At 36.4% G+C, this 14987-nt stretch overlaps 1 protein-coding gene across 3 annotated transcripts; it reads right to left on the reverse strand.

The window, feature by feature from the left end:
* Positions 1-1842: 1842 nt before the first annotated feature.
* LOC126828138 (sodium- and chloride-dependent glycine transporter 1) lies at positions 1843-14671 on the reverse strand. Of its 3 annotated transcripts, XM_050557727.2 has the most exons (12): positions 14328-14671; positions 11565-11696; positions 10480-10907; positions 8268-8402; positions 7583-7686; positions 6723-6847; positions 6111-6223; positions 4865-5002; positions 3954-4053; positions 3412-3512; positions 2434-2601; positions 1843-2114 (listed from the first exon to the last, which is right to left on the reverse strand). In XM_050557727.2, the coding sequence occupies exons 1-12, from the start codon at positions 14452-14454 to the stop codon at positions 2001-2003; spliced, it is 1785 nt and encodes a 594-aa protein (XP_050413684.1). In that variant the 5' UTR covers positions 14455-14671; the 3' UTR covers positions 1843-2000. The 3 variants fall into 3 exon arrangements, with proteins under 3 accessions (XP_050413684.1, XP_050413685.1, XP_050413686.1); XM_050557728.2 differs by lacking the exons at positions 1843-2114; positions 2434-2601; positions 3412-3512; positions 3954-4053; positions 4865-5002 and having other exon boundaries at positions 6141-6847; XM_050557729.2 differs by lacking the exons at positions 1843-2114; positions 2434-2601; positions 3412-3512; ... (2 more) ...; positions 6111-6223; positions 6723-6847 and having other exon boundaries at positions 7215-7686.
* Positions 14672-14987: the final 316 nt, after the last annotated feature.

Here is a 14987-nt window from a genome sequence, read left to right on the forward strand (position 1 = left end):
TTGTGAAAAGTATTGTGGGATGTCAACTGAAGAAAAGTTCTTCCAACCTTTACTTGCAGTTCTGGAAATTAGAATGATATCGAAGTCATTCAGGTAACTTGCCATGCTTGTTGTTTGAAGAATTGCGCACACTAATTATGTTCTGTGTGGTATTAGATCCTTCCAACCAATCGTTCGTTGTCACCAAACCATGTCCGAGTTCACGTGATAACTATCATTGGAATTGCTTCATAAAATAAAATGTCATACAACTTTGTCATTAAATGACATTCTAACTTTTAATGGTAACTCTTGAATCACTGTCTTGATGGCCAAATTCCAATGGAGATGATATATGCAGTTGAAGTGTTGTGAGTAATTTGGAATCGGGGAGCGTACAGGACAAATATATTATTATTATTCACTGTTTATATGAACATTCAGTATTCTGTTAGGGGTTATTCAACAACTATTTACATTTAACTAACCATACCTATGATTCTAATATCTTCCTGGAATTCTCGGAGTTGACAGCGGCGAGATTCTCTACGCGGTGATTTTTATAAATGTTACCTGAAATACTTTTTTACAATTTGTTTCTAGAAAAGCATTTGCAGTAGCCGCCGGTATTGTTAAACTTACAATCCATACGGGTTTTGCTTCAAAACATATGGTGTCGTCTGTAGTCAGCGGTATTACACACTCGGCAAACCTTGCCAGATTCCGTTACTTTACATCTAGTATGACTGTAAGTGATATGTACCTACGCCTATACAATTGCGGTTTACTTATTAGTTAAACTTGCCACTTCTAAAACCAAGTTCTCAAAATTGCGTCGTTCGCAGAGTGGGTAGCATTTTCAGTGCAAAGTTGTCCTTGTTTGAAGAAAATCGGATAAACTTGAAAGTAAAACAGCTTTAGACTTTGAAATATTTGTATGATAAAACATTCTTCAAAGGCGTCGTCATGGGCAACGCCGTTGGTCATCCGGGAACTTGAAAGTAGTTCCAATGGCGGACTTCGTCATACAGCCGGGGCTAGATGTAGGGTACTGGAATCTGCTGAGGTTTGCCGAGTGCGGTATTACAATGATTCACGACTGTTGTTCCATGGTAATAACCTCATATCACTACCCTGTTGGCTAAAACAATGGAATTGTTTTATCAATAAACAGACAGGGACATAGTAAGCCTTATTTCACACCCATATCAGTAATTATGGACTAATTGAGAAGGGGTTCCCTTAATTTATTACCCCCCCCCCCCCTTATATAAATATGAACGAATAAAAAAGATAAAATAGTCAGCCTCGGCATATCTGTACCTTCAAAATTTATCTACTAACATCAACATAAGGTTCGCTGGGCTAGTTGGCTGAACGTTAATAAACATAAGATTCACTGGATTGAACGTCGTTTTTCTGTCCAATTACGGTTAGTTAACGGTTAACATAAGCATCGCTGGATTGAATGACGTTTCTGTAACAAACTACGATTGGTTAACGGTTAGCGTAAGCCTCGTTCAGTTGACCGAAGCTGCTGTGTCACACTACGATTGGTTAAAAGTTTACATCAGCCTCGTGTCAACTACGACTGGTTAACCGTTAACATATTCCTCGTTAGGTTGAACGGCGCTATTGGTTAACGGTTAACATGCTAGACAGCAGACTGCAGGAAGCGAAATATACACAAGAGAACTATTACTTGGTAAAACACAGCTTTAGCAATTTGTTCCTCTTGTTGAGGAGGATCCTCACATCCCGTGATGTATACCCCTTGCATGATATCTGTTCATTGATCGCAATTACAAGACGCGCATTTTTGGAGTGACGATTAATTGGTCTGAATAAAAATTTTGTGCATATTTATTTTATAAAAATTCATAATATTTGATAACAATCAATAAGTGTAAACATGCATGTTTCTTTTATACTGATTAATTATTAATGAAATATCTGCGTTATTGGCGTCTCCACTTCCCCGCGAGGTAGGCGTGTATAGCATCTGTATTTGATTTTGATTTTCAGTTAATATCTTTGAGAGGCACATGCAGCAGCTCCCCTTCCTCCTTTGTAGTATCACAACTTTCTGCCACAGATTTCCAATTTATGGAAGGCTTGATGGAACTTAGCAATTTCTGAAAGACATATTACAATCACTTAATTCACCAATTCGGCGAGACGGTAACATAAGCTATACCAAACCTCTCAAGGCCTTAAACATTTAGATTAAAGCATCAGTGTTTAAAGGGTTTTAACCATTTTTATCAATTCGAAGTTTGTTCTTAGTAGATAAGGATTTGTTTCCTTGAGATTTAAGAAGGACTTATGTAATTTAACAAACCTATGTTATGGCTTTAAAAAATTGGACTAAAATACCAGCCTTACAGTTGAACGTTTGAACAATTCGAGGTTTGTTCCTCCTTGGGATTTAAGGACGTATTAAATATAGCATACCAATTTTATCGATTTTCCTCTCATATTGTTAAGGGTGTTGATAGCAAATGTAGGTACCGGTAGTAATGGTAGTACACCAATTACAACACCTATAATAACTATCCAGCTAGCAGTATTACTCTCCAAAACCTTCTTGTATAAATCAGCAATACCAAAACACCATAAAACCTATGGTAATAGTAAATCAAAACAGGACTGTAGTAATAAGAACACAAAGGCTATATATCACTATAAAACTTATATTAATAATAAATCAAAACCAGGCAAAAGTAATAAGAACACAAAGCCTTCAAAACATCACATCACAAAACCTATAGTATAATAAAAACAAAAAAAAACAAAACAAGACTATAGTAATCAGAACACAACGGCTACAAAACACTATAAAACTATAGCAGTAATAGAACACATGCTGCAACATATAAGACATGTAGTGATAATAACACACATGCCTGAAAACACCATACGTCCTACAATAATAATAATAATTAAACAGGCTACAAAACACAAGAAATCAACAGAAATTTAACTACCATAAAATATAGACTGCAAAATATCATAAATACTTCAGTAAACATAGTAAATGAAATGAAATGGAGGTTTAACGTCCTGCTGTTTTGCCCCAACTGGGCTAATTAAAAAGGGGAAACGCCATACATTGTTTAATGTGCGACACGTTGCCCTGACAGCGGCGCTACAGTCTACTCAGTTTTTCGTCCCATCCGAACGGCTATACGTTGTCCCTCGCCACTGACAAGGAGGAACCATGCCGGAAATACCGATTAACTTTCTCGGCCAACGCAGGGGTAGAACACGGGACTTCCAACGTCTTTCTCACTGAGCCACCGTGGCCTGGTTGCGATGGACAACCACTTCCGGTTCCATAGTTATGCTACTTCCGGTTCATGGCTATACCAGTGCTACGCCGAGTCAACCGCTAGCATCATTATAAAAAAAGTTTATTTTGTAATATTATACCATAATAAATGCAGGTGATATTATCATCCATAATGGTTTCCATATGATAGTAGGTCTGTATCCAATCATAATTGATATATCTCCATAAAGTCTGTCAACTCCTGTAAATTACAATTAGTATTCTAGAATAGGTCTTTCTTTGCCGCGCAGTTTAGGGAAGTGCGTCACCCTGGCATGGTGGTACATGCTGATATAGGCGTACTATTCAGTAACCGTCTTAATACATTATTTAATGCGCAAAACCGTCATCTTTCACCAACGTTCTGACTTACGACGTCAACTAACATACGCTAACTTGATTTGATATTTATTGTTTATTTCTTGCAATGTCTGTGTAGATTATCTTGTCCGCATGTTTGTCTTATCGGGAGGTTCCTGTGCAGTGCTGTCCTCCTGCACTTACTATTAATTTTCGTCTTCTGATTGTGTGGACACAATCTCTTGTCACAGGGATCTGTCTATTGACTTACTATTACATTAATTACCTATTAATAGAATGGTATTGTAATACCGTGGGAAATTCTATTCTGGTCTATACTCACCGTAGCACCAACTGAGAACGAGTACTTCAAAACATGCTAATAGCATTACAGATATAGATGCTATATAATTATCTATTAAATTTAATAGATGTATACCACCCTAAAATATATCAAAATACAGATTATGCATCTGTATGAACATTAAATATAGTATTCAATGGTAATCTAATTCAGCGCACTAACACTGCTGATAGTTTAAACCTATATTTATTTGAACAACTATATCTAACGAAATACTTGACGTTACATTTATCACTATGTCACTGGTGAATCATGTTTACCTTTACATGAACAACAGGTGACACTTCCGTTTATGTTAGGTGAGTGGGTAGGATTTATGAACAAACGGATATCCAGAGTTAGTGTGCTTGGATAAGACATGACGGGTCTGTATTCCTGTTTTCTCAAATGTTATATTATGCAATTACTGAAATAAACTGTCAGACTCGATGGGCATCATAATTCGGAGCTCTTTTAGACATTTTGGTGGGGTGCTCGATTGTCGGTTCAGAACATACCCAATTAGTGGAATTGCAACAATCGATTCGCACAGTTCTACCAGTCCCGAAAACAGATTTCGTTTGAACAGAATTCTGACTTCATTAACCGATTCAGCAATAATGATCGGTCTTGAAAATATAATATTCTGTTGGCGTATATGCCTCGTAAGCCGTAATTTTCACGTTTACCATATTGACAGTTTTCGAGGCATTGAGCTAATTCAATTCGGGAACCTTCAATGGAGTATCCCTGTAATATGCAGCTAAATGAGGGGCGAGGATGGCGGTGGCGGTGGTGGTAATTCAGGCTTCCACATGAATCCCGCAGAGACCGGGAAATACTAATAAATGAATAAATGCAACCATTATTATTATTATTACTAGTTAGGTTCATTTGTCCCAATTAAATACCTGAGTAACAAAAGGGAGACCAAAAAGGAATCCGACACAGCATAATCCGGCTGTTAAAACCATTTTGTATTTACTATTTTTACCGATAGTTGGTGATGCATCTGATATACCAGTTATTATTGTCTGTATGTGAACAAACTACAAAATAAATTAAACCATACCAGTTATTTATTGTCTGTATGTGAATCCAAATCTTTCAAAGTGAATGACAGTGAATGATAAAAGTAAGCATTACCCTGCCTCGTGCTCAGGCAACGGTTTTCCCGAGTATAAATTTTGACCAGTTCCGGAGTGCAAGCTATGCTATGTCTGATACGTGGCACCGAGTATGCTAAATGCTATGTGATACCAAGTGCGCTAAATGGTTCTTGATATCAGGGGTGATAAATGCTTCGTGGTACCAAGTGTGCTAAATGAGACATGGTATCAAGGGCGCTAAATGATGCGTGATATCTAGGGTACTAATTACTACGTGATACCAAATGTGCTAAATGACACGTAGTATCAATGGTCCTTAATGACACGTGACATTAAGGGTGCGAAATGACATATGTTGTGCCAGGGGTGCTAAAATGATATGTGGCATCAAGGGTGCTGAATGACACGGCGTACCAGGGGTGCTAAATGATACGTGACATCAAGAGTGCTAAATGACACGTGACATCAAAAGTGCTAAATGACATGTTGTGCCAGGTGTGCTAAAATAATCCGTGGCATCAAGGGTGCTAAATGACACGGACACCCAGGGGTGTTAAATGATGCGTGACATCAAGAGTGCTAAATGACACGTGGCATCAAGGGTGCTAAATGACACGTGTTACCAAGTGTGTTAATTAAGGGAGTGATAGTTCAGATTTCAGAAGCCTGGTTATTATTTAGAAGATAAGAATAGGACATTAGACGATCCACAGATTAGCGTATAAAATCTAACGATAGTTTGCTACCACGTGATTATTACATTTAGCAATACAATCATATAACATAGTACATGTATAAATAAATAATAGTCATAACAAACATCAATTTCAAGAGAAAATAATTGTAGTTAATTGTGAAGAACCGTAATTTGCAAACCCTCTTAAATATCGTACGAAAATTAAAATTAAAACGGTTATGTACGGGTAGCTTTACCGAATTGTCCCAAAGTGTACATACAGCAAATATCATGATGTAATGTTGTTAAGTGTACAAAGCTATCTACGACTATGAATTTATATCAACAAAAATGTATGGTTAATGTGCTTACCTGGCTGTCCATGCCAACCAAAAAGAGCATCACAAAAAACAATACAGACCACAACTGGGCTAAGGGCATCGTAGCTACAGCATGTGGGTATGTTACAAAAGTCAACCCTGGACCTATAATATCACAGTTTATAATACATTAAGTTTGTACAGAATGTACAAATCGCAGCTAATCTTAAACGTCCATAAATCAGAGACCGATTGACATATTTGTCTTCGATTTTGAACACAATCTGCAATTGTTTTTTGGGGGAACCGGCCAAAATGTCCATAGCACTCATTTCTCTATGAATTGTCAATTCGGGGATATAGCCCAGAAGACTGCGGGCTTTCGACAAACCAGATTTAGTCATACGGTAGTTTTTATCTCTATGGTTCGGAAGCAGTTGCATTTCGACCTACTCTTCTCGGATTCCCATCTGTGAAGGGTTCGTGTCCGTGCGCCCCAATCTATATACGGGTAGACCTAGTTTTCCAGCCCATTCGAATGACTTGGTACATCTTTCTTCCAAGAGACAGCCTCTGGCAAATAGAAAACCTGTCTGAAAAATCCCGAAGGTTATGTTCGGTCGATAACTTGTTATGTTACAAAACAATTCCACGTTATACCCACCACTTGTGACGACATCATCTATACTTTTGTTTTCTATATGTGCCATATAACCCAAATATACAAATATAACAAACCCAGCAAACCAACTGGTTAAACAATCCAACACGGGTAAAATCATGGCATCTCTGAAAACCAGAACAACATGGGCAATATCAAGATATCTTTGAAACACAGAAACACACGGGCAATATCATGACATCTCTGAAACACAGAACAACACGGGCAATATCATGACATCTCTGAAACACAGAACAACACAGGCAATATCATGGCATTTCTGATACACAGAACAAAACGGGAATAATCATTGCATCTCTGAAACACAGAAGCGGGTAACATCATGGAATCTCTGAAACAAATCAACACTGGTAAATAAAATGACATATCTGAAACACAGAACAACACGGGTAAATCATTGCATCTCGGAAACATAAAACAGTATGGGTAAAACCATGACATAGATCAACAATGTTAAAGTCATGTCATTTCTGATAAATAGATCGAAATTGTTAAAAACTATTGGCAATGATCCGATTCCTACACAATCATGTATTATTTATACAGTACCGAGACTACAATGATATTGTTGTAACAAACATCATCCTATAGAGTGCATGTTAGACATGAGAATATTTTTCCATGGTAATCGAGATACCAAATACATAACCATCGATTGACACAAAGTATCCAAAAATCTATTTCTTACCAAAATATTTCAATAGCAATCTTCTAATCTTAATATTGCTACCATTATGTTGAACATAAAACCCATTAACTCTGACATTTATTAAAACATGCTCTGAATAAGAGAACATGGTTGCATTAGGTTTTACACTTCGTATGTTCTAATCGCCTCTTACCTGTAACAGTTATTGTTGAATTTATTATAACTAGCTAAAGTTGATATTCCACCCCATCCAATACCTGCAGAATAAAATACCTGTACTGCTGCATCCTGCCATACCTGAAGATAAATACATCCTAATTAATATTAGCTATTTAAACAGCTTTATACTGGCTAACCGAATGTTTCAGTTTGATCATTCTCATGATTTCATTTAACAAGACGGTAATGGAGGGTTTCGTTTGCGAGACCGGCCATATTTACCTGGTATCACTCGGTCTAGACTGGACTAAGTGTATATTATGTATGTTAGATTGAACTAGATCTATGCTAAATCAGATTATATCTATATTACACCGAACTATGTCAGATTTGAGTCTAAGTATGAATAGATGGGACAATGTATATTTAACTACGCCAATCTTAGAATTAATTAAGCCTATTTTACATGTATAATAGACTATGTTTATGTTAAAGTGCTTCAGTAATTTCAACTTGGTATATATTAGTTTACACTAAGTCTGTGTATAGCACTAAATATGTATCAACGTTAGATTGCATTACTCCTTGGTAGATTGCATTATTCCTATGGTAGACTGAATTCAAATTCTAATAGTGCAATAGTGTAGAATGAATTAAGTAAGGGTGGTGTGTATAATGATAGAATGGGACCAAGTTTAATTAGTGTACACACATCTTACCTTTGACTCTAGGAGTTTTTCCCAACGCGGGATAACATAATATTTAACTCCTTCCACAGCCCCTGGTAATAAACACCCACGTATCAACAAGGCCAGCAAAATAAAATACGGTAGTGTTGCAGCTACATAGACTACCTTTTAATTAGAATAAATTATATGATTTATAAATCCACGAACTACATAATACAAGACATCATATGACTAGAAACCTGACTTTTTTCAGTCTCCCAGATTATTGATTAGCTGAATTGTTCGACCACTGCAATGGCAGACTTTTATTACCGGTGGGTCTGAAATTTACATGAGACGGTTCCTTAAATTTATCACTACCTTGCAAACAGTCGTTATGTTTAACAACGTTAAATATCCCAGCACTGTTTTTATTTTGAATTCTTATTTCATATTTTTATTTGTGTACCATGGTATTGCAGATACTTAAAAGTAACTGCCAACTGAACATTATTCCAAGAGCTTTCTGCATCCAAACAGTTACTAGATCCCAAACCGTTATACTAATTATGTAGACCCTTTGATTGTACGTGGCCTTTGCGGCATTTGCTTAACAATGGCCAATTACAATTGGCTATGTTCAGAATAAAGGAGTTTGTTAATTATATTATGCAATTGACGACAAGCAAACAGTTTAGTTAATTATTTTTTCCTTTCTTAAGACACTTCCTACACAGCAAGGTATGATGCTAATTAAGACTTTATTTTAGTGAATCCTATCGAACAGAGATCATGATCGTAGTAATCGATGACACTTCGAAACACATGCTTTACTACAAATAAAATACACTACCATCTATCTCAAACGACATTCACATTCAAAGACAGTAAATATAGAGCAAAAGTATGTATGTGCCAGTGTGACTGGTCTAACCATAATCAATAATCTGCTTGACAAATTAAGTATCTGCTTTTACCATGGCAAATTACCGGGCTAATCATGGCAAATTTTCGGGTATAAATATGACAAAGTATCTGGTCTAACCATGTCAAGACAAGGTATCTGGTCTAACCATGACAAAGTGTCTGGTCTAACCATAACAAAGTGTCTGGTCTAACCATAACAATAAGTGTCTGGTCTAACCATAACAATAAGTGCCTGGTCTAACCATGACAAAGAAGTATTAGATGTTAGAAATTAAGAGTATTGTAATGTTGACTCTCGTTACTGACAGTAACTGCTTAAAATTCCGATTAATGTAAGCATAAACTTAATAAGCTCCATTAACATTTGACGGTTACAGTGAAGTCAAGTCTCTAACGTATAGATGTTTGTTTCCTCTTTTTTATTTAATTATGCACATTCTGTCAATGACGCGATACTTGTAGGAGTAAACCTCTTGGATTTTAGGTCACAATAAAGCATTGAATTTGCTTACAAGAAGTAGGGTCCCGCGTTGTCCTGCCACTGATAAAGACCTCAACGTGCATATTAATCATTGAAATACAGAGACACCATATGTTAGTCCCGAAGTAACCTAGTTTGTAATTAAATAATCCAGAAAGTTAAGATCTGCAATCCGTGAACATCGAAACGGACTGAGATCTTTTATTTTTTTTATACAATCAGGGACCATCATCCAGGAGGTTACGGTCTGATATGCGAGAATATTGAAAGGAACCGATATCTTTCGGATATGAACATATGTTTTAAGTTTCATCAAAATCGGATAAAAAGTGTGACCTTGAGAGTGTCCACAACCGTGATATTTCATATTTTAACGCTATTTGTGCACACGAAATTCGAACTCGACTGTCATTATGGTGTAACGGTGATAGTTTCGAACGATTGTTTAAATTGGATTTAAAAAATAAGACCACACGTTAAAAACGCGATTTGTCATACAATCAGGGTCCATTCCACCAGGTTACTGTCGAAAGATCTCGAGATCTTTGGGTTATAAACATACACTTCAAGTTTCATCAAAATCGGGTCAAAATTGGGACCACTAGAGCGGTCAAAAGCTAATAACGTGATTTTTCTTGCATTTAGGGGCCACAATCCAGGAAGTTACGGTCCGATATGCGCAAATATCGAAATGAAACGAGATCTTTGGGAGAAAAACACATATTTCAAGTTTCGTCAAAATCAGAACAAAATAATTGTGACCTTTAGAGTGTCCACACATTTTTGTGATGAGTTTTATGTATGGCTATTATATACAATCGATTTGAATTCATGATACGATAGAAGGCTACCAACCTTGCCTGATGATTTAATTCCCTTTATTAAACACAGAAAGGCACACACCCATGCAGCAAATAAAGAACCAACAAGCGGCCATCGTATGGAACCCATAGTTTCTAGACCAGTACTTTCTTGTAATACATGGTACTTCCAATATTCTTCAGTGGCGGAGGTCGTTAAATTTGATGTAAATTCTTGGACAAATCCATTCATATTACCACTGGAAAGATTATACACCAACAATGTTGAATTGATGCTATTATTGGTTAATGGTCGGGTCCCAAAAGCATCAATACAATTGGGTGTGTTCCAGATTTGATCACAGGTGCTCCAGGGAAGAGTCTGACTAAATGACATGGATAGGTAGTAGAGAGTCCATGATAGTACGACGTTATAATAACAACTAATAACAGCTGTTAAAACTATCATACCGACACCTATACCTACAATAACAAATGCATGAACAGATATTTAAATATTGATGTGGATCAATGAGATGATATTCTAAGCGGCTGTTTTGGTAAAATATTTAAACGTATGCAGATGGTTAACTCCCTTAGCATTTATATTGATAAGAACTCTTTAATTCAGGTCAAACATAAAATTGTCAATTCTACCGGTTTTATGTCTGGGTTGGCTTTATGGTGACAGCCGAGTTCCGCTTAATCTTTCGACTAGAACATGTACTTGTATAAACCTTGCCCTATATTGCTATTGGGGAGTCATAGTAGTTGCAGAAAAGTAGAACGTAAAATAACATTTCATTTTATTTACTATCCCTAATAAATCCCACTCAAAAATTTAAATTTGCGCAAAAGGTAGTGGGCGGAATCTGGAAAGAATTTTACAAGAGTTTATACAACTTGGCACATTTGCAACGGTATAAGGAAGATAATTTTCTTTTGGGTACACACAGTGGTGGTCATGGGAGTGTGACACAATCCAAACAACTATGCAACAAACGACACAGTGACTTGAAAAAATCCTCAGGATTTGGGTAGTGTTTTGAAGTTCATAGAAAGATATTGTCAAGAGATTAACTGGGATGGATTGTCAATTGCGCAAATTATCCTTAATAAAAGAGAAAAACGTCAATTTACCTTTGAACAAAGGACAGATAACCCAGACTTTGCCGGGACCAAGATTAGAGAACTGACAGTAGCTCATCTCTAGAAAGACTAACGGTAAACCACAAATCGCCATGGCCAGGAAATATGGTATGAGAAAGGCAGCTGAAAAAGGAAATCGACAGGCACAGTTATTCCATATTTGTCAAGATCACTCTGATGGTAGGGTAAGTTATAGATGGCGTATTTTCTGTAAATTTTATGCCGTGACCTATGAAAAAAGTCACAGAATTTACGTAAATATTTCTCTATTTGCCGTTTAGCTAATTATTAAAGGGTTATAGTGGAGTTGGGAGTGGGATGTGACACGTTTGAACGTTTTATATTACATTACATTACATTACATTCACTGGGAGAAGGTTCATAATTTCTATAAATTGTCCTAACCACTGTGTAAATTATTTGCAATAAAATATGTTTAAACTATAAAAAAATTTTAACACGTGAATGTTCTTGGTTCTTTGGGCTTAGCAGCTTTTTATACTCATTTTTGTAAATACCTTTAATGTCAACATACCAACAAAATGGTGATGAAAAAATTCATATTACCTCAAAACTAAGTTATCAATTAAAAGTTTGATTATTCTAAACAGCCTTGTTTGTCATGTGACTTGGTTGAGAGGAGGGTCGATTTTTGGCTTGTATCTATCGTTACTTGCTCTCAATTTACCATAGATATCCATGCCTAAGTAAATTCTTACTTAGCTCGCAATTAGATCAACAAAACCAAGCGCCACCAATTAAGTCCCTACACCAGCAGTCAGACTGGGGTGGGGTGGGGGGGGGGGGCTTGCAGTTTTGTCTTGTGTGCGCCTCGTTTGAAGTTATCGGCGATTCCAGTATTTATCTAGTAAGAATGGGTGTCTCTACTTTCCACATACCAAATTTGACACACTTTTATTGGAAGTAACTACCCAATAAATACTTTCGTGGGAATGCGTCTTTGTAGATTTCCTTCTTCAAGGAATAAGCCCGGGTCCGAGTGGAAATAGGCCTAAATTTCAAAACTAAAATCCAGGCAAATAAAAGTATACGTGTATTTTGCCTTGGAACAATACTGTAAAAATAATATTTATAAACTAATCCAGAGTAAAATAAATCCCGTGACAACTCATATGTTGCCCTAATATCGCTTTGCGTTCGAAGGTCGTACGTAAGTTTGTGACCATGAATAAAAACATTCAGAACAATCTCCCTTTATTATCATATACCTACCTCATACTAATTACAGAAGTTTATCTTTGCTATGCCGTTCTGTGAGCTTAGAGATAGACAAACGTCAACTTCTGGTCAGTTTCAAGAAGAGCTAACCCTGTCTATTGCATGCCTTTTTTCTGGCTTCACATATTGTATAAATTATTATTCAAGCGTTTATTAACATGATAAGCCCACAATCCACTCTCTGGCAGATCAGATGGCTCCGATTTTTAGTAGATTAGAGCACCACTGCTATAGAAGAGTTTAACGATAAAATAAATTCTCGATTGTAAAGTACCGTTTCTGCGAAAATAAACAATATACGCTACATTTTGTCAAAACTTCAAATAGAATAAAGTAATTTGACTGAAATTTCAATATATTCATTTTTTTTCATTATCTATTTCTGAATTATTATAGCAAAAACGGTCAGCTATTTACTAAATTCTTCCATACATCTTTAATACAATGTCCGATGTCGTTTAAATATGCCTGTTCCAACTGATTGTGCATACCATCGCCCAGCAAATTTGCTCTAATAGCTCAATTCAGACCTATTACTTGCCAGAGTAATGCAAAATCCGATACCTATACCTTAATCAATTTTAGAGTAATTAATTTTGAATATAGAAGAATTTATGGCTAAGTGTTAATATCAGATTATATCAGGACTTTCACAGATAATCCCTGTGAATAGTTTATCAAACGTTAGGGAATTAACCCCTTTGGTACTGTTTTAAAGAGAAGGTCCATGTATTTTTCGATATACTGACGAAAGAAAGAGAATGCCAGCTACTCATTTCAAACTTGAGAAGAATTCCAGGTACCCCCGCACCCTTAATCAATGTTTATTAATTGTTAGTGACATCATCTAATATGAATATGACGTCTCTAAGCTAAAAATTGGCGATGTTTTTTACTAAATTAGCCAACTTCGTATATTTTATGTATCGATATTATCTGTCAATCATGTTTTACAATTTCCATTTGATATTTGATAATATATGGATGCTATAAAAGGGCATGGGACAAAGTATAGTCGTTCAGATTGGACCAAAAACCGGGGTTCTCGGTACACATTGGCATGCACGTAAAAGAACCCTTGACAGTTGGAATTCGCTATAAGAGTAGGCTGTAATGCCGATGTCAAGGAAAAATTATCCTCATAGCACACTGCATTGCATATGTCCGTCTTCATTATCCCAGTCGGCGGAGAACTGTAATCTCATTTCATTTCATTTTTGTCGTATTTCTGTTTTTTGTTTTCTTCTATTAAAATCATGTCGTATTTAAAGTGATTACTATCTGAGTCTATAGCGCTCTACTAATTGGTCGATATTTACATTTTTTTACCATATCTACAATGTACTCAAATAATGCCAATTGAACGTGGCAAGAAAGGGTTGTCACTCAGTTATCGTGTTTTTTATTCCGGTTCTCAGGTTCCCTCCCATTGCAAACGGATATTTGTAGCCCATCATGGCGATAATTTGTTGTAACAATGTCCGATTAACAGAGAAATTCAACATGTACACTTACCTCCGCCGGATCTGTAGCAGACAAAAGGAAATCTCCAAATATTGCCGATTCCCACCATACATCCTACACATGACAGCAAAAACTCACACCAATTGGACCAATTTCCCCGCTGTGTGCTATCTGCCATTTTAACTTCCAACCAACTTTATTGAGGACATAAAATTAATTTAAGCGTGGGTGATAATATATAAAAGTTATATTTGTGAAATCAAATCAATACTGTTTCACGACGAACTTGAAATAATTAATTAGCGTAAATCCTATACTTGTTCATTGGGTATGTAAGCACCCCATCTAGTACAGAATTGTTGCTTTTCATCCACTTCTACGTAGATTAAGGTTGATACACGTCGAGCATTGCTTGACTGATATATAAGTCTGTTGAATTAGATAACAAGGCTCGCTGTACACACGCTTACTATACTGAAATATCTTAACCTCATCCTGATCTCTGATATGTTTTCGTGACACATATATATAGGCCTATATTTAGGTAACTCAAAACTAATGGCTCACTGACCGATCCCTATACTGTGCGATGATTCTGAAATTATCTTTCATTGCGGTAAGTACATGTAACTGTGCGTCCTCCCTGAAGGAATTCCCAACAGACGTCGCCAGGGCCCTCACAAGCCTATGTGGCACCCAAGGGAAAAAGTT

Source organism: Patella vulgata, chromosome 7 (assembly GCF_932274485.2).
Source record: "Patella vulgata chromosome 7, xgPatVulg1.2, whole genome shotgun sequence".
In the NCBI taxonomy this organism is placed as follows: Eukaryota; Metazoa; Mollusca; class Gastropoda; family Patellidae; genus Patella; species Patella vulgata.